The sequence below is a fragment of the Rhinolophus hipposideros genome (assembly GCF_964194185.1).
Source record: "Rhinolophus hipposideros genome assembly, chromosome: 14".
Lineage (NCBI taxonomy): Eukaryota > Metazoa > Chordata > Mammalia > Chiroptera > Rhinolophidae > Rhinolophus > Rhinolophus hipposideros.
The window spans coordinates 53134241-53160518 of record NC_138060.1 but is presented as its reverse complement, the minus strand read 5'-3'; the positions used below and the strand labels follow the sequence as shown (position 1 = coordinate 53160518).

The following is a 26278-nucleotide window of genomic DNA, read 5'->3' as shown; positions in this document are numbered from 1 at the left end:
AATGTAGAGGTAAAATATCAACACAGCTACAAATGAAGGAAATTCAGATCAACTTCATGAATTTAATGTGATGAAGTTATTTTTGCTAAAACCAAATCATTGTTTCTGATTCTAAAAACAGTTGTTCAGGTTCTTATGAATTTGGTATGCAATATGACATGTCACGTGAGTTGTGTGATGGCTCAAGTCTCTCATCAGTTTCCTCTCTGTGTGTATATTAAGTCTGATTCGTTACTTTCTCATTAGCCTGCGACAGTTAAAATAATCTTTCTTGCTGCCAACTATATCATCGATGCAAGAATATGTCTGGTGAAATGGTGTGGTAGCACTTGGTCATCACGTGGTCATTCGGATATCTGGAATGTGTTTCGATTGATTTTCTAATGATATTCTTTAAAAAGATGATCATGAAAATGAAAGCACAAGGTGAAACAGAAAATAATGTTAGAGAACATCAGAGCCCCCTAGAATATGTCTCAGGATCTCCCAGAATCTTAGAAACAGATGGAAAACCACTGGAGTGTTTCATGAAGGGGAAGAGATGACCAGCTTTATGGTTTAGAGCAGGCGTGTGCAAACTTTTTTGTTTTTTTACCAAGGGCCATATGCGGTAAAATACACAAACAGCTGGGCCACTCACTCGAGGTGAAGTACGTATTGCCTCACCTGGTTTATTTAAGTAAACTAAATATATTTTTGGAATTTGCTGTGGGCCAATTAACAATGGATTGCGGGCCGCAGTTGGCCCGCCGGCTGCAGTTTGGACACCCCTGGTTTAGAGATATCTCTTTATCCAGGTGTGTGAGTAGGTGAGGTTTAGGGAGGAAGGCCAGAGACATACGGTGCAGGTCAGATGTGATGAAGGGGGGCGCTAAGGCTGTAAATAGTTAAGGGAATGGAGAGGAAGTGTCAGATTGGAGATGCGTTTTGGAGGTGGAATCCACAGGGCTTGGAGATTGACTGGATGTGGGAGGTGAGGGAAGGGAAGAGAAGTCAGGGATGACGCTTAGTCACTGGGGTCGGGGCAGTTGGTGCCGCTGACCAGGGTGAGGACCACACACGTCCACGGAAAGAACAGTAGAGCTCCAGGCCAAAGCTGTGTGCATCATCCCATGTGTTCTAAGTCACTCGAGCTTTCCTGAACCATTTTCTGAGGAACTACTGGATCTAGTACATTTCATTAGTGATCATTTGGATGATACGAGTGTCTTCGTTAGCCTTTCTATTGTGCCTGCTGTTTCTGACCCACTGGAGAGGTTTCTGGCAACATTTTGCCTAATGAAACACACACTTTTTTTTTGGTCTTCTACATGTTTGAAGAAAGTGAAAAAAATTGAGAAAATTGTGGCTAGTGCTGAGGTAGAAGCTGTGATACCATCTGATGTGAGATTAGCTCTCCGCTTCAGCTTTAAAGAGCTCTAGCAATCAACTTTCCACTCTTGTATTTTTTGACAGACATGCCCAAAATTCTCTGAGGAGAGAGCAGACATGGTGCCGGTGAAATGATCTCTAGATAATTACCCAACAAGGAATGTGGAAACTACCCTTTGGGGAGGCATCGAACACGAGGTCACCCAAACAGATAGACAAAAATGTGACCAATGGAAAACAAATCCTTGTTGTTGCTAGAGGGAAATCTTGTGTTAATTAAAGTTTTCAGCCTTAAATAATTTAAAATGCAACTTGGTGTTTCCTGTTTGTATGAATTATTAACCTAAGGCACCAATTGATGGAAACCTGAGCAAGCTACCAGACGTGGCTTGGTCCCCACTTGTTCTCACTCCTGACAAACTTCTACCTGTCTCTTGGCCTTCGTCCAGACATCACCTTCGTGGCAGAGCCTCTGAGGACCTCCAGGGAGACCTGTAGGTCCTGCTCCCCCTGCTGCGTCTCTTGGGAACTTGTGATACGTGGTTTGTAAGTGAGGGCTTACCTGTCACCCCCAGAGCTCGCATACTACTTGAGGGCAGGCACCGTGTCTTTTCATCTTGGAATCGCCCCAAACTAGCGGAGCATTTTTTCTAATAGCCATCTCCACACCCACAAGCTAGTCCAGGGCAACCTTCAGGAAGCATTTTTGGGCCTCAGGGCTGGTTGGAGGAGCAGATTGCCTAGTACTTGAACCTCACACTTAGGAGCGTCCTCCTAATGAGATGACCGGGAGGGGTGTAACCCCTGGGCATCAGTTGAGTCCAAGTTCCCCAATGAAAAAGTCGCTTCAATCTGGTGTACTTGGTTTCTTTCCGTTTCTTTTTTCTTTTTAAATGAATATGTTTAATGATTTGAGTTTTCTTAACTCGAACACAAGGTGAGACCCTGAGTAGAACTGTGGTGTCCTTTTATTTGTTTTACGTTAAGCAGCCTGACCTGCCAGGTCTGTCTTTAGCATCACTGAAGAGCGGTGTGCTGGCGTCCTGATATTACCTTTTATTATCGAGACTCAAATATAAACATGTTCTTACTAACAAGTGTCAATCGTCCAAAGGAAGACTATGATGTTGGGGACAGTGATGTCTAGGACCAGTCAGAGACACCCACACACAAGTTTTAAATTCACGAGAGGTTATGTTTCAAAGAGAAGACGCACAATTGAACCCAAGCTGTTTGTGGTCATGGCATCTGTAACTCTGCACATGGACTATCGGGCGGGATCCTGTGATTCCTATGGCTGCCCAACTCCTCTGTGTACCTTTTCTCCCTATCCCTTCTTCCCTCCCTCCCTGCGTTCAATTCTAGAATGTATCTGTTTGTTTCTTCTGAGCCACCCAGAAAGGCAATTACAGTACATGGAACCTCATGAAATAGCCTTATATATTTTTACTTCAAAATATAATTAGAAAGTGGACAGGTATAAGGTCAAAATTTAAAAATTATATAAATTATATATATTAAATTATATTAATAATAAAACATTAAATTAAATATATTATGTTATTAATAATAAAAATATTACATTATATATACATATATAAAGCCGTTCTACATAACAGCAATAACCACTTGGGAAATCCCATTTAAAAATAGTAACATATATAACGTCAACACATAGAGAATTCCTAGGAATGACTTTGGCAAGAAAGGTGCATGATCAACAAGGAAAACTACAAAAAGGAGAGAGGAAACAGAAGATCCATTTCGATGGCTATCCATTCCAGAATGTGAAGTCCTAATAAGTTAAATATCAATTCTTTCCCATTGTAATTTGTAGGTTTGGTGCAAGTTAAGCACTAATACAGTTTTTGATGGAAGACAGGAGGGACATGAGTAATGAAGACAGTAAAATATATTACAGAGCCAGATTACTGTATCTTGGTATTTACCCAAGAATAGCTGGATTTAAGGAAAAAGAAAACTATAGCCCCGCCCCCCAGAGATACTACTTCACATGAGAATTTAATATATAATAAAAGATCATTACAAACTAATCAGCAAGGGAAGAACAATTTTTATTCAATATTGGAACAATCGGTTAATAATTTGGAAACGGAAGGAATCTGGGCTCTTATTTCACAGGTATATACCAAAATCAATTCCAGATGAATTAAAAGCCATAGACAAACATAAGTAAATTGTACTTTAATATCAATCAAACCACTTACGAGAGAACGAGTTTGGAAATTAGAAGCATTCAAGGAGATCACAGGTAAAAGTTTCCAAGAGTTCTTAGATATGGTACAGGATGGAGATGGGAGAGGTGCTGACCTATGTACTGGCACCCCAAGGGGGCAGTGCTGACGCTGTGTGTCCCCTAGGTAGCTGTCTCAACCGAAAATGCCAGGAAGCTCAGTGGCTACCATAATAAACCAAATCAAACGCTATTAGAACCTTTTAGTACTTCTTTTTTTATTCTTTTATTTTTTTTCAGTTATAGTTGACATTCAATATTATTTTATATTAGTTTCAGGTATACAGCAGAATGGTTAGACATTTGTAGAATTTATGCAGTGATCGCCTCAATTATTTTAGTACCCAGTTGACACTATACGTAGTTGTTGTGACATCATTGACTATGTTCTCTGTATTGTACTTTACATCCCCATAACTATTTTGTAACTACCGGTTTGTATCTCTTACTCTCTTCACCTTTTTCACCCAGCTCCTCAACCCCTCTTCTCTCTCTGGCAACCATCGGTTTGTTCTTTGTATCCACGAGTCAGTTTCTGTTTTGTTTGTTGAGTTCTTTTTGTTGTTGTTGTTAGTCTTTAGATTCCACATATTAGTGAGATCATATGGTATTTGTCTTTCTCAGTCTGACTTATTTCACTTAGCATAATACTCTCTAGACCCAACCATGTTGTCGCAGATGGTAAGATTTCATTCTTTGTTTATGGCCAAGTAATATTCCATTGTATATAATGTATCCAATTTGTCTATTGATGGGGACTTGCTTGCTTCCATATCTTGGTTATTAAAAATAGTGCTACAGTGATCATAGGGGTGCATACATCTTTTCAAATTAGGGTTTTGGATTTCTTCAGATAAATACCCAGAAGTGGAATTGCTGGGTCATAAGATAGTTCTAATTTTAATTTTTTGAGAAACCTCCAAACTGTTTTCCAAAGTGGCTGTACCAATTTGCAATCCCATGAAAAGTGCATGAGGGTTCCCTTTACTCCATCCTCACCAACACTTGTTGTTGGTTTATCGATTATAGCCATTCTGACAGATGTGAGGCGATATAGCATTGTGATTTTTATGTGCCTTTCTCTGGTGATTAGTGACATTGAACATCTTTGCAGATATCTGTTGGCCATCTGTATGTCTTCTTTGGAGAACGGTCTATTCAGTTCCTCTTCCCATTTTTTAATTGGATTGTTTGCTTCTTTGGTGTTGAGTTGTATGAGTTCTTTATAAATTTTGGATATTAACGCCTTATTAGATGTATCGCTGGCAGATATCTTCTCCGATTCAGTAGGCTGTCTTTCATTTTGTTGGTGGTTTCCTTTGCTATGCAAAACCTTTTTAGTTTGATGTAGTCCCATTTATTTATTTTTTTCTTTTGTTTCTCTTGACTAAGATAGATCAGAAAAAATATTATCAAGAGCAACGTCAGAGAGTTTACTGTCTATATTTTCTTCTAGATGTTTTATGGTTTTGGGTCTTACATTAAAGTCTTTAATCCATTTTGAGTTTATTCTTGTATATGGTGTAAGAAGGTAGTCCAGTTTCATTTTTTGGTATGTATCTGTCCAGTTTTTCCAACACCATTTATTAAATAGGCTGTCTTTAACTCACTATATATTCTTTTGTGATAGATTAAATGGTCATATATGTGTGGGTTTATTTCTGGCTTCTCTGTTTTCTTCCATTGATCTATATGCCAGTTTTTATGCCAGTACTGTGCTGTTTTTTTTTTTGTTTTTTTTTAAAGAGTGGGGAAAGGGCACAGAACTTTATTGGGGAACAGTGTATACTTCCAGGACTTTTTTCCAAGTCAAGTTGTTGTCCTTTCAATCTTAGTTGTGGAGGGTGCCATTCAGCTTCAAGTTGTTGTTCTTTCAGTCTTAGTTGTGGAGGGCGCAGCTCAGCTCCAGGTCCAGTTGCCATTGCTAGTTGCAGGGAGCGCAGCCCACCATCCCTTGTGGGACTCGAGGAGTTGAACCGGCAACCTTGTGGTTGAGAGCCCACTGGCCCATGTGGGAATCAAACCGGCAGCCTTCGGAGTTAACAGTATGGAGCTCTAATTGCCTGAGCCGGCCGGCCCCTAGTACCGTGCTGTTTTGACAACTAAAGACTTGTAGTATAGTTTGATATCAGGTATTGTGATACCTCCAACTTTGTTCTTCTTTCTCAAGATTGCTGTGGCTATTCGGGGTCTTTTGTGGTTCCATGAAAATTTTAAGATTATTTGTTCTAGTTCAGTGAAAAATGCCATTGGTATTTTGATAGGGATTGCATTGAATCTATAAATTGCTTTGGGTAGTATGAACATTTAAATGATGTGAATTCTTCCTTTCCCTGAGCTTAGCACTTTCTCTTTAATGCCATAAATATTAATTTAGTATTCAAAAGAGTTGATCATTTTCTACAAGAATGGCATAACTGGAAATGTTTTACTGGTTTTGTAGATGATGGTCTTTTCCAGAGAAGTCCTGTAGTCGGAATGAAAAACAGGAGCACACGATCACATTTAGGAGAAATAGAGAATAAATAAAAAAAATGGAAAAATCTGAGAGCCAGTTGACAGAACCCTGTGGTTCCCCTGTTCTCAGCAACATTTGTGAGTTATTTGCTCTTTTCTTGTTGCTTTGTCTACATTACAAAGCAAAGGCAGCAGTGGCTGCCTGGTTTCTTGATGTTTAGCTGCACTTTCTTTATTACATGTACAAAGTAGGTGTGTTTGTTAAGCTGTTTTCTTAGAAAGGAAAGGAGTGTTAGTGTTGAGGTGGAGAGGGGTGGGTTAGGGGACAGACTGGTATCGCTTTATCTTGCCCTCAGCATGTTCACATGGCCATAAATACAGCGTGGGCTTTTAAATAGTCTTAAGTGTGGATGCTAACAAAGAAAATTAAACCCGATACATGGTGGATTTTTATTCTATTGGGAGGAGGGAGTGGGGTTTTAAATCTCTACCCGTTTCAGGGGAAAAAAAACACACAATAGAAAAAGTTATATATTTTTCATGCTGCCTTGAAAAAGTGTCAAAAATTCTCAGCAGTTTCTGGCTAGCTGGCTGTCTCCACCTGGAGGCTGGCATTGTGCTTTTTTATCTTACAATTAACTACCGTCCGCTAAAAATTCAACCAATAGTAATCATATTGTTTCATAGCTTTTAAAGGAGCTTTTTCTTAAATGTTCTTATAGTGCTTTCCTTACCCTTGCGAGTATCAGTGTTTGTTTAGTGTAAGAGTTGCAAAACTAGATACTGGAGAAGCACTGATGATCACCCTACACTATTCTTTCATTCACTCACATGCATTTAGTGAGTGTCTACTATATGCCACAGTGGTAGGCACAGTAATTTTAATTTACTTAAATTTAAATAGAAAATAGCCACATGTAGCTAGTGGCTATTGTATTAGACAGTGCAGAGCTAGAGGGTGGGGGAGACAGAGGTTAAAGCATCAAGTAAATACTGTCACGCCAGTAGTGTTGGGTGCTATGAAGAAAGAAGCAAGATTGGAGAGTGGAGGGGATGAAAATCTTTGGTGGAGGCCTTTGGAGGCATGATATTAAGGTGATCGCAGACCCGGACAAAGGTAGGAAGGATGTGTGCGAGAGAAATAGTTTGAAGATGATCCAGGTATCTTTGGGTAATGAATTGCCTTTTGTTTTTAAAGAAACATGAGAAAAGGAATACCTCCTACTTAAGAATTTGAAAAAACGCCACAGAACACTCAGTGCTCATTCTTACTTTAAAATTTAAAGCCCTTTTGGGCAGTGGTGTGGGTCCAGGTTCCCTAGAAGCAGAACCTGAGGGTAAGATTTTTGTGCACGTAATGTTGTCCATGTCAGGAGAAGGGGGGCAGGGGCGCAAGTGGAGCAGGCTATGGTCTCAGCTGGAGATGGGCCTTAGTCTGAGCCCATGGGAGCCCTGCATTGCACCACTGAGCTGGTCCCACCTTGGGTGAAGGCTGGTCTCTTCCTTCTACCCTTCCCCAGCTCCGTCAGTCATTGATGATGCGCTGCCCTTTGAAGGCGGAATGGGTGTGTAACCTCCTGGGGGGAATGGCTCATCAGCAGAGGGTAATTCCTGAGCAATGGTGGCCCTTTAACAGCCAACTCTCCTAAGTGAGTAGGGGCCCCCACCTGGTAAGGGTATAGGGTGGGTACCTACAGCACTCATGGCTATGCTGGCCCTGTACAGTGTTCCTGGCTGAGTACTTTAGATAGATTTGGAGCAGAAACCAATGAAAAATCCTGCGTATGTGGTTGTTTTGACCACCTAGCACATTCCAATGATTATGAACTCAACTGACAGGCTGTTTTCATGAACACTCCTGTGGATTTACTGGGTTTTTCATGCAACACCTGTTTATTGCCGGCCCACCACAGGCCTGGCATCAGGTGTGTGTGTTTGGAACCTGTCCATGCGAGGCCCATTTATGTAGCAGAGTCCATCCCTGTAAGTTATGTCTTTTTAACAAATGCCAAGACACAGCATTGCAAAGGGTCCTGAAGAAGCTTCTCCACAGTTCCTAGAGACCCAGAAGCTGCTAGGGTTTACCCTATCGAGGCTCTGAAGCCAGCAGTCTTTGTTAAAACATGTATATGATGCTCTCAAAAGGCCAAGATGCAGCAGTTGGGCTGTTGGAGGGAACTGGGTACGGTTCTGTCCTCTGAGGTCGGCTTCTCAGCAGAGGAGCCAGCTCGCCTTGGTGCCACTCTTGTCAGTCTGACTTAGCAACAGTGTATTGAGTGCTTAGCACGCGCCGGCGACCTTATGCCTGTCATCTTGTTACAGTCTTTACAGCCATCCTGGGAGGCTGAGCTGGTGATGGCTGCAAAGGCCTCATACCAGTGAGGACCATTGGGCACTCTGTGACATGTAGGTGAGGACCTCTTGTCTCTGGCACTCAGGGTGGGTATTGGGGCCCCTGCTTCTAGAGCTTTTTGGATGCCTTTTACAGTCAGGGTCTTGGGACCATGACTTTCCTACTTTTCAGTTAGAGGAAAACCAAACCTAATCTGAATTCCCTAAAGGAAGGCAAGTTTGCACCTTAATCTGCTTTACCCCAATATCACTCTTCCTGGTTTGGAATCTTAAAACACTTCTGGGAGTTGTTTTTTAGACCATCCTGTGTATGGGGATATCAGGGACAAGCTTACTTGTTTATTACCAGCTGTGGGAACACTGTGTGACTTTATTTTGCCCAATTGGGATGCTGGCTGGCTTAACAATTAGGGCAGAGCTCAACCGAGTCTGCTTTGCTTGGGTATCAATGCCCGTTGATGAGTCTGAGTCTTGGTCTGTTTCCTCTGGATAATCCCGTGAGCTTTGCTTTATTCCGTTATTCAAATGACACCCCTACACCTGTCTGAGCCATTGTTCAAAAAGATTCAGGGTCAGTGGAAGGATGGTTTCAGTTCTTAATAACTAGCTGTGTGATCTTGGGCTGTTGCTTACCTTCCCTGGTCTACAATTGTTATCTGAAAATTGAGGGTGGGGGACTACTGGCCCTTTCAGTTCTAACATGCAAAGGTTTTTTTACCCATATAACCTTTGTGTCCAACACACAAATCCTCCTTGAAATTCTTGTTTGTATCGTCCTTAGATTGGATCCGTGGCATTACTTTTGTTTACAAAGAATGCATATTGCATCACAATCAATTTTTACCAGTAAATCCAATTGATCATGTAAAGGACCATGCCTTGAATATTTGTGGAAAGTTCTTCCTCAGTCTGGTGTACCTGAACCTCAGATAAATAGCACAGTGTAGTTATTTAGTTTATTTATTTCTTCTGGAGTGAACTTTGGTAATATGTATCTTTCATGGAACCTGTCCATTTCATTTAAGTTGTCTTGTTCATTGGCATAAAATTATTCATAATGTTCCCTTATTATTATTTTTTATATAGACAGTCTCAGTAGTTTTCAAATGTGTCGTCTCTCCTGAATATGAATGAAAGCTATATATTTTTTGGACATATTTCCTCTTACATTATTCGACTTGCTTGCTTTTTAATTATATGTCGTACATGAAGTTCATCTTATCAAGAAGTCAAAATAGTTAAAAACCACTTTCTAAAGAATCTGCAGGCTCTTTGCCACCTCTGTCTGGTATAATAATAGGTGGTGGAAGTATCTCCCTGCCCCTCAGTTAAGCATCTGATAAATGAGGTATCAGAGGCATCAGGGCCAGGCACTGATGGATGATTCAGATATTCCAAGCGTCTTCACATCAATCTAAGATCCATCCAAACCAAAGCACAAAGACGTAGAAATGAGATAGATGTGCTCAGTCTTTCTAGAAAAAAGCAGATGGAGGCGTTTGCTTTTGGAATGATTTCTGCAGCCTCATCTCTAGGGATGGATGAGATATGGGTAAGCTCTAGCTAGCCTAGTGTTTGTTGTCGTGACACAGGTCCATGGGCACTAGCGGGCAAGTGGAGGCCCTTGGGATGTGATAACCAGAGAGAAGAGGAAAATGTGGTGAGGTCTTGCAGACATCAAGTTAGCTGCAGACTGGTCCAAGGTAGGTGTACTTTAGCGCTCCCCTTCCACATGAACACGCTCAAAGAGCCAACCTGGGCAGAACCGGGAAAAACAAACAAAATTCAACCCAAATCAAGGTTGTTGTGAAACTCACAGCTGCAACAGACAGGGAGCAAAATCCAGGTCATAGGAAACAACAGCCGGCCTGGGAGCCATGCCCTCTTGGAATTTTACTGAGCGAGCGGTGACCCCCCCGCTACCCCCCAGGGATGAAATCGTGGGTGAATTGGAAGTGTTGGGAGGAAACATTAAACCCAGGGGTGAGACAGAAAGATAAGCTGTCCCCAGGGACCAGCATCAGATGTCTGGAAGGACAACATGAAGGACAGGGTGGCAGCAGAGGGGCTCCTGTACAGCAGCACACAGAGCCAGGGCGACAGGAACGTAAAGCCTTCCTGTGATGAAATAATCGGAAGTCGGGGCAAGGGCTCATCAGGAGGAAGAGCAGTTGGAAAGAAATGGTTACTGTGTGGTCACTGGCATGTCCAAGGCCTCATCAGCCCTGGGAGCAAATGAGGCCGTGTTAATACTGATGCCCAGCTTGGAGTCCCAGAGTCCCCACTTGCTCACACAGGACCTCAGCCAGCGTCCTCAGAGTCCTGAGGGCCGGATGTCTCACCTGTGCTCAGGTACACTGTGGCTCCTGTCTTCCTTCAGTTGTTGTGTCACTCCCCATTCGCCCCATCCCCTTTGCTGTCCCCTGGCTGTCAGTGTGTCCCCAGGGTCCCACATTGCCCTCTTCCCCTGGGGCCCCGGGGCCTGTGCTGCTTACTCTGTTGTATCTCATCATCTGGGTCCCAGCAGCTCCCCAGGCTTTTGTAACACGCTCGCTCCATTGACGTCCATTTCTAACCCTGTGTTCCAAGGGTTGGGAGGTCAGGGTGTAGATACCATGCCCTCTCTTCTTATAACGTTGCCTCCTAACGTTGTCTCATCCCAGGTGTCCTCCGGTGCCTGTGCACAAAACGACTCCTTCATCCCCCTTCAACCACCCCCTTGCCTGCCCGTTTGGCAACTGGTACAAATAGACAACAGAGAAATAAACTCATCGCTGGGCCAAAGCTGACCCTGGGTCCCAGTTTGGATGTAGGTGGGTCATGCTTCCGTACTCCAGTGTTCATTAAACGGATATATACTGGTCCAGGGGCTTTATGATCTCTCCCATCATGTTCTGCATATTTTTGTCCCACTAACCAGTTTGGTGAAGCAAGAGATAGTCTGTAGCAGGGCCTCTCAAACTTGAATGTGCACCGGACCACCTGCGGGTCTTGTTAAAATGCAGAATCTGATTCTGTAGGTCTGGGGTGGGGCCCGAGAGTCTGCATTTCAAACCAGCTTCCAGGTGATACCGAAGCTGCTGGTCACTTGGGGTGGTCAAATTCTAGATCCCGCCTTCCTTCATTTCTGTGTGCTGTACTTACAAGAAAACCCTTTGGCAAGGAAATCACGACTGGACTTTTTGTTTCACTGCATTGGTGATGTCATGTTTTGATTACGTGTCACATGTCACTTACTGACATTATGAAAATAAATGTACTGTTGATTATAGTACTTCTTTAAGGAATCAGTGTATGGGCCACTTTGAAATGAGTGACAGTTGAGTAGTACTCCTAGAAGGATGCTGTGGACCTTCTCCTTGGATCTTTGCTTCTCAAAGTGTGGTCTGTGGGCCAGCAGCATTGGCTTCACCTGCGACCTCGTCAGAGGGGCAGCATCTCAGGCCCCACCCCAGACCTAGACTGACTGAATTAGGAACTGCATTTTAACTTGGTACCTGGCCTGTGTGCATGTGCATATTAATGTTTGAGAAGCCCTGCCCCTTAGAGCTCAGTACATCGGAAGTGGTAGCGCGGGTTTAGCCACTTTAGGAGAAGGTATATTCTTTGTTATGATTAAGAAAGACAGCTAAAAGATTAATTTAGTAGTATATTTTTAATTAGTTAATTATTTTCTTGATCCTAAACTTGATGGTTAGTAGCCCAAGCAAAGTAATAATAAATCATTAGAAAGGAAACTGGGTTAATGTGACTTCTGGTCATTTTGGTAGCCCTTTCAGTATACTAAGGTGCAGGGCTGACCATTGTGGAACCAGGGATGTGAATTCAGTGGCCGCAGATAGGAGCTGAACCCATTAGAGGCAATAATAGCAAAATGCCTAGGCAGTTACTGAGTTTATAAACTCACACCAGTCAGAGGATCCTAGGATTAGTGAGCAGGAAGTTTATCTCCCAAGATAAGCTGTATGCTTAGACTTGCTGGAGTGTTTCTCTTACTATCCCATCCCTACTGGCTTTCTATTTCAATTGCTGTGCGACTGACAAATTCACCCTGCAGAGTCACAGGATCGTATTCTCTTTGTCCTTGAGGTGTACGTGGATTTGGGGAAAATCTAAGGTTCCAAGATCCATTTTCTTTTGGAGAAGGAAGAAGAAAACAGAGTTTGAGTGCCTGCTCTATGCTAAGCAATGTGCTGGGTGCCCTCAGCATGAGTGAGATACTAGGTTTGGCAGATGTGGAAACAGGCTCTGAGAGGTTATATTACATTCCCAAGGTCAGAGCCTGGTAGAACCGGGATTTAAATGAGGTCGTCTGATCCTGTATTTAGTGTTCTTTGCACAACTCTAAAATGCAGCTTTCACAAACTGAAGAAATGTGCTGCTCTCCCTTACCTGTATCAGTTGCTCTTTATAAATGCTGCTTTGGCAGATTTCCTGGTAGTCAGTGGATGTCTGTGATCATGTTTTCTTTCACCGCACTTATTTAATCTGTTGAGGAGGCCTGTTGTGTGATGTCTACCAGTGCTGCAAGTAGTTACACTCAATTATTTACGAGAGTTGGAAGATTGAGACTTGACATATGTAGGTGTTTAATGTTAGGGCTGGGAACCGGTTTCCCAAATCTCCAGTGCCTTCTGGGTGTAACAGGGTGGAGTAGGGGAATTTGCATCATCCATGGTATCTGCTTTTGGAGAGTGTAAGTTTAGTTGAGAGGGAGAATGCTTACATCTGTGAGGATGAAGTACCAATTAGCTGAGATGTGCAGAAGGGGAGACCAGGTGTTCCCCAGCCAGGTGTTGGTTATTGGGTCTCAAGCATTTATGCTAAATGTTGGTTTAATGAAATGGATAGGTCTATGGCTATGAACTTGTGAGGTCAGAGAAGATTTGGTGGTGGATGTGAGTCATAGGTCTTACAAGATGGTAAGGCTTGGACGTGTAGGAGGTGTGAGGGTGGAGTAGGGATGGGATGGGATGGGTGCGGGCCACTGGATTGTGGAGGGCCTTATATGCCAAGCCGAAGAGTTTGGGTTTGACCTTCTGGGATGGTAATAAGGAGTCACTGTAGGTTCTTGAGCAGTGGAGTGGCTCAGCGAAAGCAGTGCTTCTTGTTCTGCTATCTGTGCTATATGTGTGGCCCTGAGGAGAAACCTTACAAACATTTGTATTTGTGGTGTATGAAGCAAAGCAGCAGCATTGTTAAATCGAGACCAGTTTATGTTCCTTAGGAAGTTAACAGAAAAACAAGGGGCTATAAGAGCATCTTTTCTCTATGTCCCTTCCTGGGAAGCAGCTGGCTTGGTGACCGAGGACGAAGAATTGGGATATTTAATTTTTATTACCTATATCCTCATTAACTATGTACTGTTGACATAAGGACAAAGTAGGGGTTATTATCCTAGGTCATGCTGGGTTGAACCATATGAAATTTCTTCTTTTTTTTAATAGGTCAATATGGGTAGAACTACTGGCAATTTTCTATGATTCCGTTTAGTGACTTTTGTAAGTTATTGTTGGAGACGCTTAGGCACAGGCTGGCCGCTGGCTTTCTGGTCGGTTTGATGGGGGTAGGTACCTGGATAATGCTGCTGACAATCAGCCTAAAAGTCCTCGGAGTGCTGTAGTGCTTGGGAGAGGAGACTGAACCCAGAGCCCAAGGTGTGTAGTATGTTCTTTCTCTCTGTAATGTTTGTTCTTCCTGACCACGGACCAGGCATTCAGAGTCTCCTAGTTTTATTATTCTCTTACCTTGAAAGAAGAAAACGGCTCTGGAGTAAGAATTTTAAAGGAGGGAGGAGAGCTTGGGGAAGAGAGGATAAAAATAGTTGCATCTTGAAATTGTTTTCCCAGCGCTCCCTAGTAGCGTCATGCAGACAGAACCCAGTTATGTTGGAGAGGTGGGGGACTGAGTTTTCACTCTGGCCCCAGAATGGCAGAGGTTTTAAATGAGGTCGCAAATGCCTGGGGGGGCTGAGCATGCCTGAGGGTTTGGCAGAGGCTGACCTGCTCTGTCTTCATACCCTTTATGTTTGCGTCCTAGGATGGGGGCCACTCTTGTGGAGTCTCTCCTGGGTTTAGGGTTGGGGTGTTCCCAGATTGCTCCCAGCAGGAATGAGGGCTTGTTCTGAGGTTGGGTCTCCTGAAAGTGGCTGGGCACAGCCATCCCAGAAAGCATGCTTCTTTCAACCCAACTCTGGGTACCAGGGTGCCAGGTCATCTGTCATCACACCCAAACTCCATGGCTTCACTCTTTGGGACCTTGAGGCCACTGATCCCATCATGATTTGCTTCTCGGTCATCCTAGGTTACCACTCAACATGTGAGCCCCCACAGTGTCCCGTTCCATGAGTATTCTTCTTTGCCTCCCTGATATCCCATACTGGACCTTTCTCTTGGGCCCTCCCAACCCTTTTCCATACGAAATTCTCCTGCATTTCTAAGGTATTCACTGATTGCTCCCCTGTCCTCCTGGTTCTCTCCTGAAAATCCCTCTCCTGTCCCTTCCCTGGAAAAAGAATTCATTTCCATTTGCTTAGCCTAACAAGTACATACTGTGAGAAGCAACTACTCTGTGAGAAGCAGCATAAGGAGAACCGATGAGAACACTGGTCCTTGCGTGCATTTGAAGGTCACCTTCCTCAATTTTCCCAGTGAGGAAACACTAACTGGAATTACTGCTGTGGATCTCTCTTTCCCTCTCTCTCTCAGCACCAATTCTCAGACAAAAATGGAGGCAGATAAGAGCGATTACGAGAAGAAAAGAAATAAAAGATGTCCATCAATAGTTTCACTATCAATGTGATTTTTCAGCTCATCAATTTATGGCATGTGGGAAGATCAGTACCAGCCACCACTTGTCGTCTAATCTGACCCCTGTGTCTAGATGGGACTCATTGCAGAACAGGTTGTATGTTACTGTTAAAAAACATTCCGTGTAAATAGGCTGGGCCAAATTGCCCATCCTGGTGCATCTGGAGTTTCTGCCACAATTGAAATGCACTTTAAAAATTAGTTTTAACTTCTTTTTAAAGGAAGCATAAACAGCAGATTCCTACATGTAGGATATGACATACGGACCCTGTGGGGTAGCTTTAATAATTTGCAGCCCACCTTCATGGTTTAATTGAGCTACACATTCTGTCTTTTTCCTGTTTCCCAACGTGGACAGGAATGGAAATTGAACTACTTTTGCCTCAACTACTTTATTCTGTCTGGGTACAGTTGACCAGGAAATACAGTCTTGTTTTATTCATTTATTCAGTTTATCTGGAAATACAATGATAATGAACACATTTTCATTATTACAGTTCTAAGCATTCATATGACCATGGATTTTTCCCCCCTCTTTTAATAACGAGAAGAAAACCCTTTTGGAGAAGAAAGTTTCTATACCTAGACCTAAATCTTCAACTTTCTTTTTTTATAAATGCTAGTGCAAAAAAATCTCCGAGTTTTAAGAAATACCCACCATGTCATGTTAGCCCATGAGTTCTTGTGAAACCAGGTGAAGCTGTGCACAGAATTCTACATTAGATTACATTACTGTTGATCATACAACAGAGATATTAAGATCGTGAGGACACTATTAGTAACTAGCAATTATTGTGCCCTGACTGTGTGTCAAGCATTCCTTTAAGTGAATTTTAATCATTTTCTTGTTTGCTCTTCACAAAATACCTGGGAGGAAGGTTTTAGCATTCCGACTTCACAGATGAAAAAAACTGAAATGTGTATAATTTCCCAAGTTCGCACAATCAGTGGCCATGCCAGGATTCAAATCCAGATCTGTCTCAACCTCTGTGATCTTGGGAAATAACTTGGGAAATAACCGCTTCACATATTGCCTCACCTTGAGTGGGTTGAAAGTCAAGCTGAGAAAACTTGTGGTGGGTAAAATTTGGGTTCTTTAAAGTTCCAGAATGTTCTGACCTGTTGTTGGTATTTCTTGGGTAGCAAACCTAAGACCTTTTATCTCAGTTTTAGATCCTTAAAGGTCAGCTCTCTTTAGGATAGCAGGAATTGTGTTCTCTGAGACAGGCCTGGCCAGCCTGGGGGGGTGGTCCCTGGGAGGACTAGAAGAACCACCTCAGGCCCAATGCTGACTCCGTTCCACACTCCTGGTCTCTCATAGAGGAGACTGGGGATTAAACCTAAAGTGTAAAGTTTCTATTGTTTCAAGCAGATCCTCAAAGATCACCCTTATAAACTGTAGTAGAATCAGTAATCTTTAGTAAAGTTTTGTTGAAGGCCAAAGGGTTCTTTGCACCCATCTTGACTAATACTGTGTTGCCATTTTCCTTTTGCAGGACATCGAGGCCTATGTGACCACTCTCTAAAATATTTAAGCTCGAGAATCATGGAGCGGAAACTGCATGGCCCATGGCTGCCTGCTGGCCGAGGGAATCTGGAGAAGCCCCCTGCCTCCATGGTGCCTATGTTCAGTCCGCAGAATGGCCTTCACTCCGCCCATGCTGAGAATAGCCCGCTGAAGCCCAGGGTGGTGACGGTGGTGAAGCTGGGCGGGCACCCACTGCGGAAGATCACCCTGCTCCTCAATCGGCGATCAGTGCAGACCTTCGAACAGCTCTTAGCAGATGTCTCAGAGGCCTTGGGCTTTCCAAGATGGAGAAACGATCGTGTGAGGAAACTGTTTAACCTCAAGGGCAGGGAAATAAGGAGTGTCTCTGATTTCTTTAGGGAAGGGGACGCTTTCATAGCCATGGGCAAAGAACCATTGACGCTGAAGAACATTCAGGTGGCCATAGAAGAACTGTACCCCAATAAAGCCCGGGCCCTGACATTGACCCAGCATAGCAGGGTCCCTTCTCCAAGGCTGAGAAGCAGACTTTATTGCAAGCCTCTGAAAGGGGGTCACCCCTGTGGGGAGACCGAGACCGCCAAGAGCTGCAGTGAGGTGGCTGAGTCCAGGGCAGTCATAAGAACCCAGGGGAAGACCCCTGTGGAGCCAGTGCTGGAAGACAGGGCAAGGGCCCAGAAGAAGTGGGTGAGGGGAAAATGGGAGCCTGAACCCAGTAACAACCCACCCAGGGAAGCCACTTTAGAGAGACATGCGAGTGGAGAAAAGCACCTGGGGGTGGAGATTGAGAAGACCTCAGGTGAAATTATCAGGTGCGAGAAGTGCAAGAGAGAGAGAGAGCTCCAGCAGAGCCTGCAGAGGGAGAGGCTCTCCCTGGGGACCAGCGAGCTGGACATGGGCAAGTGCCAACGGTATGATGTGGAGAAGCTGGTGAGGACCAGGAGCTGCAGGAAGTCCCCCGAGGCTAACCCTCAGGGTGAGGAGGAAGGGTGCAAGGGCGACAGCCACAGAAGCAGTCCCAGGAATCCCACTCAGGAGCTGAGCAGACCCAACAAGCACACAGACAAGAAAGAGAACAGAGACCCAGGAAATCAGGAAGGTCATCTGCAAGGAGCAGTCAAGGCTAAGAAGGATCCCATGGAAGCTCAGCCTGTCAGAGAGGAGGGGCTGAGGGATGGGAAGAAAGACACCAGGAACAAGCATGGTGGCTGGTTCCTCAGGGAGCACCAGGCCCACTCCGAGAAGCTCCCCAGGACCCGAGGGGAGGAGCAGGAGGCAGAGAAGGAGAAAAAGCCATGTGTGTCAGGAAGGAGAAAGATGCTTCCCAGAGATGACCAACCTCCAAGGGTAGAAAAGGAGCCCAAGACGAGGCCAGAAGAAAGCAAGCCAGAGAGGCCTGGTGGCCGGAAGCGGCGGCCAGCGGGCATCATATCAGCTGACGTGGAGAAGCATTACGAGACCTGCCGAGTCATTGGGGATGGGAACTTCGCCGTGGTGAAGGAGTGCCGGCACCGTGAGACCAGGCAGGCCTACGCCATGAAGATCATTGACAAGTCCAAACTCAGGGGTAAGGAGGACATGGTTGACAGTGAGATCTTCATTATCCAGAGCCTCTCTCATCCCAACATAGTGAAATTGCATGAAGTATATGAAACGGAAACGGAAATCTACCTGATCATGGAGTATGTGCAAGGCGGGGACCTTTTTGATGCCATCATAGAAAGTGTGAAGTTCCCAGAGCCCGTTGCCGCCCTCATGTTCATGGACTTGTGTAAGGCCCTCGTCCACATGCATGACAAGAGCATCGTCCACCGGGATCTTAAGCCAGAGAACCTACTGGTAAGCCCTGACTTTGCTGCTATGGGAGAGGGTGTTTATAAAATATGGGAGACAGGAGGTATGCATTGCCTCATACTCTGTTACCCTTAAGTGCTAGAACATGACCTTTATCCTGTTTTCACATACTTGTTCCAGTATTTAAAACTTTGGTTATTATTCATAAAAGTTGCTGAGATAAATTAGTTTTCATGAAATTATTGAAAAAGAAACCTTCCAACTGAAATAAAATGGCATATGTTTCCTCATCCCTGGGAGAAAAATACTTCCGCCTTGACAATGACCAGGTGGACTTATTTCTTGGGCGTCTGCCTAAACTCTGGCCTAAGTATCGGGGTGTCTACTGGTAGCAGCTTCCCCTGCAGGATTTGTGTCCCCCCTCCCATTGAAACCACCCTTGACCCTTTTGAAGACAACTTCTTGCCACCAGAATTCAGAAGGCTCAGCACTGCTGGGACCTGTGTGTGGAGTGGAGAAGAGGCTGGCTCTGGAGTCAGCTAACCTGACTTTGAATTCTGGCTTTCATAGTTGCTTGCTCTAGGAGAAGTCCTTCACCCCTTTGGGCCTCCGTTTTCTCATTTATAAAAGAGAAATAATAATAGTACCTGTTGTGGAAGGTTGAGTGAGAATTGAGCCCAAGAACGAGGAAAGCAGGCCCTGACAGCTGGGAGCTGGCCTGCCATGCACAGCTCAGCTGTCGTGTCCTCCTGTGGAACAGAAACAATTTTCCAGAAATCATCATCAGATAAGGCCAGATGGATCAAGACAACAGCAAGACCCCTTTATAATCAGGCCCAAATGCAGGTAAGAATAAGATTGTCCAAACCACAGATACAGCCACATGTCTCCCTTCTGGCTACTGAGTGGCTGCCTCATTTCATTCCTTCCACCTTCTGGGTAAGGATGACTAGAATGCTCAGTCACAGAATTACCCTCTTTTTCTGACAGTATGTAATTCAGAGCAGAATCCTGCCTTTTGGAATCCTCCTCCAAATCGCCTAACACAGCCCAAATCTTACAATAAGTTCAGTGGACACACTCTTCTTAGATTAGATGCCTGAATCCCAGTGGTGTGTTCTCCCTTGTGGCAATGAGCCAGTAAACACAGTGTGGGCCTGAACTACAAGTGTGTTTCTGGGCATCTTTGTTAGGATAGCACACTTACACTGTCACCCTCTGGCACCTTTATCCCACTTTCTTCTTTATAGCCCTGATCACCAGCTCATCCCGCTATATTCATTCTTTGGTTTTTTTTCTGCTCTTACTGGAAAGAAAGGTCTATGACAACAGAAACCGTTTCATTCAGATTGTACCCTGAAACAGTTTTGTCACATGGAGGACATTTATTAAATATTAGTTGGATGCATAAATGAATACAGACAGAGCGTGATGCCTGGGAAATAGTAAGCATTCCATCGGTGGCAGCGACCACCATTATTATTACCTTAGACCAATGCTGATATTAAGTGGGTATCTTGAGTAAGCACTCAAAGCCAGATTGCTGCAGGTAAAGCAATAGTGAATGGAGACAGCTCCATGAGCTACAATTTGTTTTTTGGGGGGGGGAGAAAAAGAGGGGCGTGGATTTAGCTTCTTTCCTTTAATTTCCATGGCTATATACCCAGCCTGGAAACATTATCCCAGTGCATTCATCTGTCTGTAAACTGCTCCCACAAGGAGAATGAAACACTGAGTGAGTCAAGCTAATTATCTGGTGAAATGAGGTCTACGAGTACGTGGACCACCGAGTCAAGCAACCTTATTTTTTGCCCAAATTCATAGAATTGCAGAACTTTGACTTGTTGCCGAAGTGGTCTGAATTACCATCAAATAACTCTCCCTTTGGAAATTTCATTTTTGCCTTAGCTGAGTGTCCTCATCTTCCTTTGCTCGCCTTTTGTCTCTGTCTTCTGGGTCTGGATGCAAATAATCTCCATGTGTGATGTGCGGTACCCTGTTTATGATGGCCACTTTGGAAGGGCAACAGAACAGGGTTCTTTAATGACCCTCTGATGTTTTCCCTGAATTGTCCCAGCGGGAGAGGTTCTGACTAGCAGCCTGCGCTGGTCTCATGAGCTGAACATTTTGGGCATGTGCCTCATAATGCATTATCACAGTTATACAAATTTTCCAGGATGTGGAATGAGATCATTTACCCTAGAGGATCGTTTTCTTTTGGGGATAGTCATCTGAGCTTGCATTTTCTCAACAAGGTCCGGGAACCAATCAGTCGAGCTGGCCCATCTCTTGGGCAATAGAGACTCTCACTTATATTAAGGGACTTGTCAACAATATTGAAAATGGAGAAAGTTAGCACTGCTTTAGATTGCATGGAGAAGATCGCTTCAGGAAATAGAAAATTGCAAGGTATTTAATCCACACATTTAGTGCTAACTGCCTTAGACAAATCATTTGGCAACTCTTCATAGCTTTAAGTAAATATGTGTTTTTAGTGCCCTTAAGGTCATTAAAGTGTGTTTGCATGTTGTGTGTGTGTGTTCTGAGAGGCAAAACTTCAGAGTAGCTATAATTTTTCAGCCTAAATACGTGAGTTGTTTATTGGTGTTAAATGTAACTGATATTTAGACCCTTTTTTTTTTCTGAATTTGAAGAAAACCCACTTTATTTTTGTTTTGTTTTTTTAATAAAAAACTTTTTTGGTGCTGGTATGGCTCCTTCTGAAACTGTAGAAAGCTACGTATTTCAGCCATCTTTTCTCCCCTGTGGATAGTTTTGTCAGCTTGCGTTTATCAAAATGAACAGGCCTGTCACATTTATAAACCAATCGTCCTTTTTTTGGGTGAGAAAAGTTCAACATACCTATTGTTATATCAAAAGTCTAATGTCAGCTAATGTCAGCGCTTTTTGTTTCTTTCAGACAGATCTGGATTGTTTTGGACTTGACAATGGGATCCTTATCTGGGTTTAGAAAGGTGTTATCTCTAAATTTACTGAGATGATAATGATATTGAAAACGTGGTAGGTCTTCTAAGATTTAATATTAGTAAATATCACCATGGTGACTACTGTCCTCTCAAATAATCTTCTCTAATTTAGTGCTCTGAATTTGTGTTGAGCATTGTATTATCCAAGTAACTTTATTCCTTGAATGAATGGCTACTATCTCTATTAACACCTGTCTTTGCTAAACAAAGGAAAGTGATTATGTTAGAACTAACTTTTGATCCCATGGCCGATGCTGCTTTCAGAGACTTTCTGAATATGCTAAGAGCTCTTAATGATATAGCAAGCTTATTATGTTGTTTTAAGCAATAGAAATATTTGTATTTGACAATTGGGTGCTAGAATAAAATTTTAGGCCTATATTACTGTTTGTCTATTTCTACAGATCACATTTCCTGATAAGATGCAAGCTAGTTCTCCTCTTCCCTTTGGCTTACTTAGACTCCTGAGGTCTTGCAAAAGAAATTTTAATTATGAGAATTTCCAACTTGCAGAAATATCGGTGTTCATTGCTTTTTCTGCCAGTGTGTGCTCCTTTGGTGGGGTTGGGATGTGCTGTGTGGGATTGACTGGGCCCTGGGAGGAGGGAAGGAAGGAAACAGGAGCCAGAGAGGTGATGATGATTAGACCAGCCCACACAGGACGGGAAGTGGACAGGCCAGGTTATTTATGACCAACAGCCGAGGTATTCCATACAGCAAATAGAGCTGAGTGGGGGGCCGGGAGAAACTGAAGAGATGTCAGACAGGCTCAAGGTCATTTGAGAAAATCTGTCCCAGAGTAAGGGAAGGCACGTTTTTCTGTTCTAGAAACTGGGCTGAAAGGAATGAGGCTGATGGACAAATACTATAGCCCAGGAGTGCTTGGAGCAGAGACCCTGAGAACCCAAGAAAAATGGTGGTGGGGACAAGTCACAGCTTGGTCAGGGACAAAGTTTGTATTCCTCTTTCTGGCCTTTTTATTGGTTCTAGGAAGGAACAGACCCTTCTAGATTTTTAACTGCTGAATGTGACTAGGACAGGGCAGTAACTGATGTCCCATCCCAAAGGTGGCACGAAAAATCTAGAAGGATTAAAAAATGTCCAAACATGCTTCTTGCCCATTCTTTCTCTAAAATAAACTCGTTCAGCCATTTTGTTCATTTTAATCCCCTAAGTTCTTTTTCCACTTCTACTCTGATATACAAGAAGGACTCAGTGATTATTGCTCTGTTAGTCAGTGGTTCTGCAGTAGTTATCTCCGATCAGCATGGCTTTGCTTCTACCAGCTCCAATTGCAATCTCCTTGCCCTTAGCTTCTAAGATGGAGGTGTCCATGTCCTCTCATTAATGGTCCAAGTATTCATGAATGCATTTATACACCAATTGCATTAACTAAAAGATGGTAACCACTGTGAAGCATAGCTTATTAAGGTATACTTAATAAAATGAAGCAATATGGAATTCAGCAATAATGTGCAATCTCTAAGAAACAGTACAGTGACACATGCCTTCAGTTCATTGGTTAATATTGATCAAGTCAGTGAGAAGACAGGTTTATAAGGACTAGAACTCATCCCGAGGCTCTAAGGGTGAATTCTGTCAGGAAACATGACAGTTAACTTTATAGATTTGTGTCAGTGAGAGAGGCTCTCAGTATCCATTTCTGCAGTTTCTAGGAAAACAGAAACTATCCAAATAGTCAGTGAGCCCACAGATTGTCCACATAGACAGAAGTTACAGTAAATTTCTTAAAGTCTTCAAAATTCTAGATCCTGGGTCATCTTGGTAACGGAGGATTTCTGTCTTCTCTAAGTTCCTTTTGAAATAGCCACCTAAAAGTAAATTTGAAATAGATAATTTACTATCTGCAGTAAATTGTCAACAACAAAGGCAACTTGAAGCATGATTCATAGTTATTCACCTTGTTGAATATCTTTTAAAATTGTGACTTTATTCCCCCAAGGAGTCCTGAAGTTCAGGTCATTTACTAAATAACAACAGCCGCCTATTATCCTCTTAATAACTTGTATTCATGTGTGTTGTCACCTGTCTAATAGAGTGATTTCTTGTGAGCCGTTTGAGGGTCTAAGGTTAAATTTCTTAAACCTCTGTATTTTAAGAAGGTCCTTAATCTGAGGAAGCAACTCAGTGAATCTCTTCAAGTTTTCAAGGTCTTAAGGTCTAGTTGTCTAATTGCAGTAACATGAAATCCCCTGGTTTTGTTCCAACTTCTTCCACACATCCTATATGTTAGGGGTTATGTAAGAACAAGGAAAGCAAGGATGGAAAGAAGGAAGGGAGGAAGGGAAGGAGGGAGGGAAGGAGGGAGGATTGAAATAAAGATAGAATTAGAGATAGAGAGAGAGAGAGAGGAATACTCAGCCTTGCTCCTTAATTCTCTCTCTCATCCATTCAGCCTTGCCAAGTTGATTGCTATGTTCTTACTGAGCCTTCTGACTAGGACTCAGTAGAACTGGCATTCTACGTGGACGTGGATATACTGTTAATTCCTCTCCATCTTTTTATATCTAATGTCCCATTTTGGGCAAGGACACTCCACTTTTCCATATTTAGACAAAACCTTTAAAATCTCTTTCAGGCAGGTGACTAGAATATATAGAATCAGGTTAAAGGATTATTTGTCCAAGAATCTCATGTGGGCTGCACCTCCAGACATCTGGCTCACCGTGCCTGCTTGAGATGGTCAGTTTCTCCTCGAGGAACCCCCTCTGATGTTTTGACCCTCTCAGATCTCAGGGTACCACTGGAGGGCCATGAATAGTTCATGGTGACCACAAGTATAATAATTCTGTTTGAAATAACTTTGACTTTACTGAGTAGGACTTTGACCTTGGGAATTTTGACACATTATTTGTGTGGTCATATAATTATGGGCTTGGTGTTCTGCGTAGGTTCATGATCTTTTCCAGGATGGGGTTGGAAGCAGGACCATAAGGTAAGGATGTATGTCCATGAACATACTGCCGATGTCTGCATCCAAGGGAGCAGCATGAATTGTAAGGGCTGAGGAGAGGAGGAGGAGGGCGAGAGAACACCCTACCTGGAATGTAGGACTACCTGACTAAGTCAGCACCTCTCCAAACTTTCCTGTGCACAGGAATCACCTGGGATCTTGAGAAGGTGCAGATGCTGATGCTGTAGGTCTGGGGAGGGGCCTGAGCTGCTGCATTTCTGATAAGCTCCCAGGTGATGCTGATGGTCTACAGAGCACACTCTGAGGAGCAAGGGCTCAAACAATAAGACATCTAATTATCTCAGGTAACAAGAAGCCTGGAGATGGGCAATTCCAGGGATGGTTAATAGAGCAGGTCAAAAAAGTCAGGGCAGTTCTTGCAATTTCCCTCATGGCTCCGAAATGTCTACCATATTTCAAGCATCACATTGTCACACTCACATGAAAGGCAGGAAAAGCAGCAGTCAGCTCTTGGTGATGTTCTTCCTTTGTGAATTGGAGGAAAATATTGCTCGGAAGCTCCTCAGCACACTTCCTGTTCTATCTCATTGGCCAGGGTGGGCCACGTGGCCTCCCTTGGAAAAGAGGAATGGTTGTGGTGGTTGACTTAGCCCAGTTATGATTGCCACTTGGGCTGGGCCCACCTTTCCTGATGCACATTGCCCAAAGGCTGGATAGAATCTGGCTTCTGTTGGCAATGAAGGAAGCCATGGGAAAGGACCACAGTGACGGCCATACAGCTACAAACACTGTGTGCTTCTGAGGCCGTGCAGATTCTGTGTCTTTGAGGCTGGTGGATGATGGATGGAGAGATGATGACGGAGGGCTCTCTGGGCCTGATGGTTGGGCTCTAGTGGCCTGTTTATCTCTGTGTGCCAGCCATTCAAGGAAGGTGCTTTGTATGTTTGTTTAAGTTTCAGGTGGCCCTTTGGTGAGTGAGGTTCTTTGGTGAATGCAATTTTCCCGTGCTTTGGCCTATATTTTAGGCTTATCTTGGCCCCTCAACTAGGAACAGTGGGTGGAGCACAGGAAATGTTCAAAGGACACATTTTCCTAGGATAGGACACTTTTGAGGTGTTCAGTTATGTTTTCTCTTGCAGACTCTGCCCGGTAGCCTGGCCTTTGGGTACCTCTTCCCTTAGGTAATGATTGGGGATAGAATTAGAAACTGCCTGCCTTCCAGCATTGCACCGAAGACAATGACCTCCTGGAGTGGGAGAGGAGGCAGAGACTTTCCCCTCACAGGGCCCTGTCTGGGTCCCCTTAGGCTCTCAGTGTGCTTCAGGGCCCAGCACGACTTCTGCTTGGGCATGTACCATTTCTGGAATGGCCTGCCACCTACTCCCTCGCTCCTCTCCCCACCTCCCTTGTGGGGTCATAGGGATGCTTCAGAGTGCTCTTTCAGGGGTTTTGGTGGACTGCTGGTAGAGCATAGATCTGGGAGACGACAGCTTTCAGGAGATTGTGGATAAGAAGTGCTTGCCAGGCTTTTGTTGCCAAAGTACATACTGTACTATCTCCCAACTTAACACAAAAACAAACCCTTGTTTTTTCCACACACACCCTTCACCTACTACCCCATTTTTATGATCTCCTACACATATACGCACACCTTGGAAAAGGTGTCTATACTCACCGTTTGTAGTTTTCCATGTTCCATGCTATCCTGGACTCCAGCCAGGCTCTCATCCTCATACTGCATGAAACTACCCTTGTCCATCAGAAAGATGGGCCACCACTGACCCAGCTGCGGGGATCAGGAACCTCAGAGTC

At 43.8% G+C, this 26278-nt stretch overlaps 1 protein-coding gene across 1 annotated transcript in view; it reads left to right on the top strand.

Annotated features, from left to right (window-relative positions):
- The window catches only part of DCLK3 (doublecortin like kinase 3), a 42823-nt gene that overhangs the window by 5268 nt on the left and 11277 nt on the right, over nucleotides 1-26278 (top strand). The window contains exon 2 of the mRNA XM_081073344.1: nucleotides 16740-18589. Within this exon, the coding sequence (XP_080929470.1) occupies nucleotides 16740-18589 (1850 nt within the window). The remainder of the gene's footprint in view (nucleotides 1-16739; nucleotides 18590-26278) is intronic.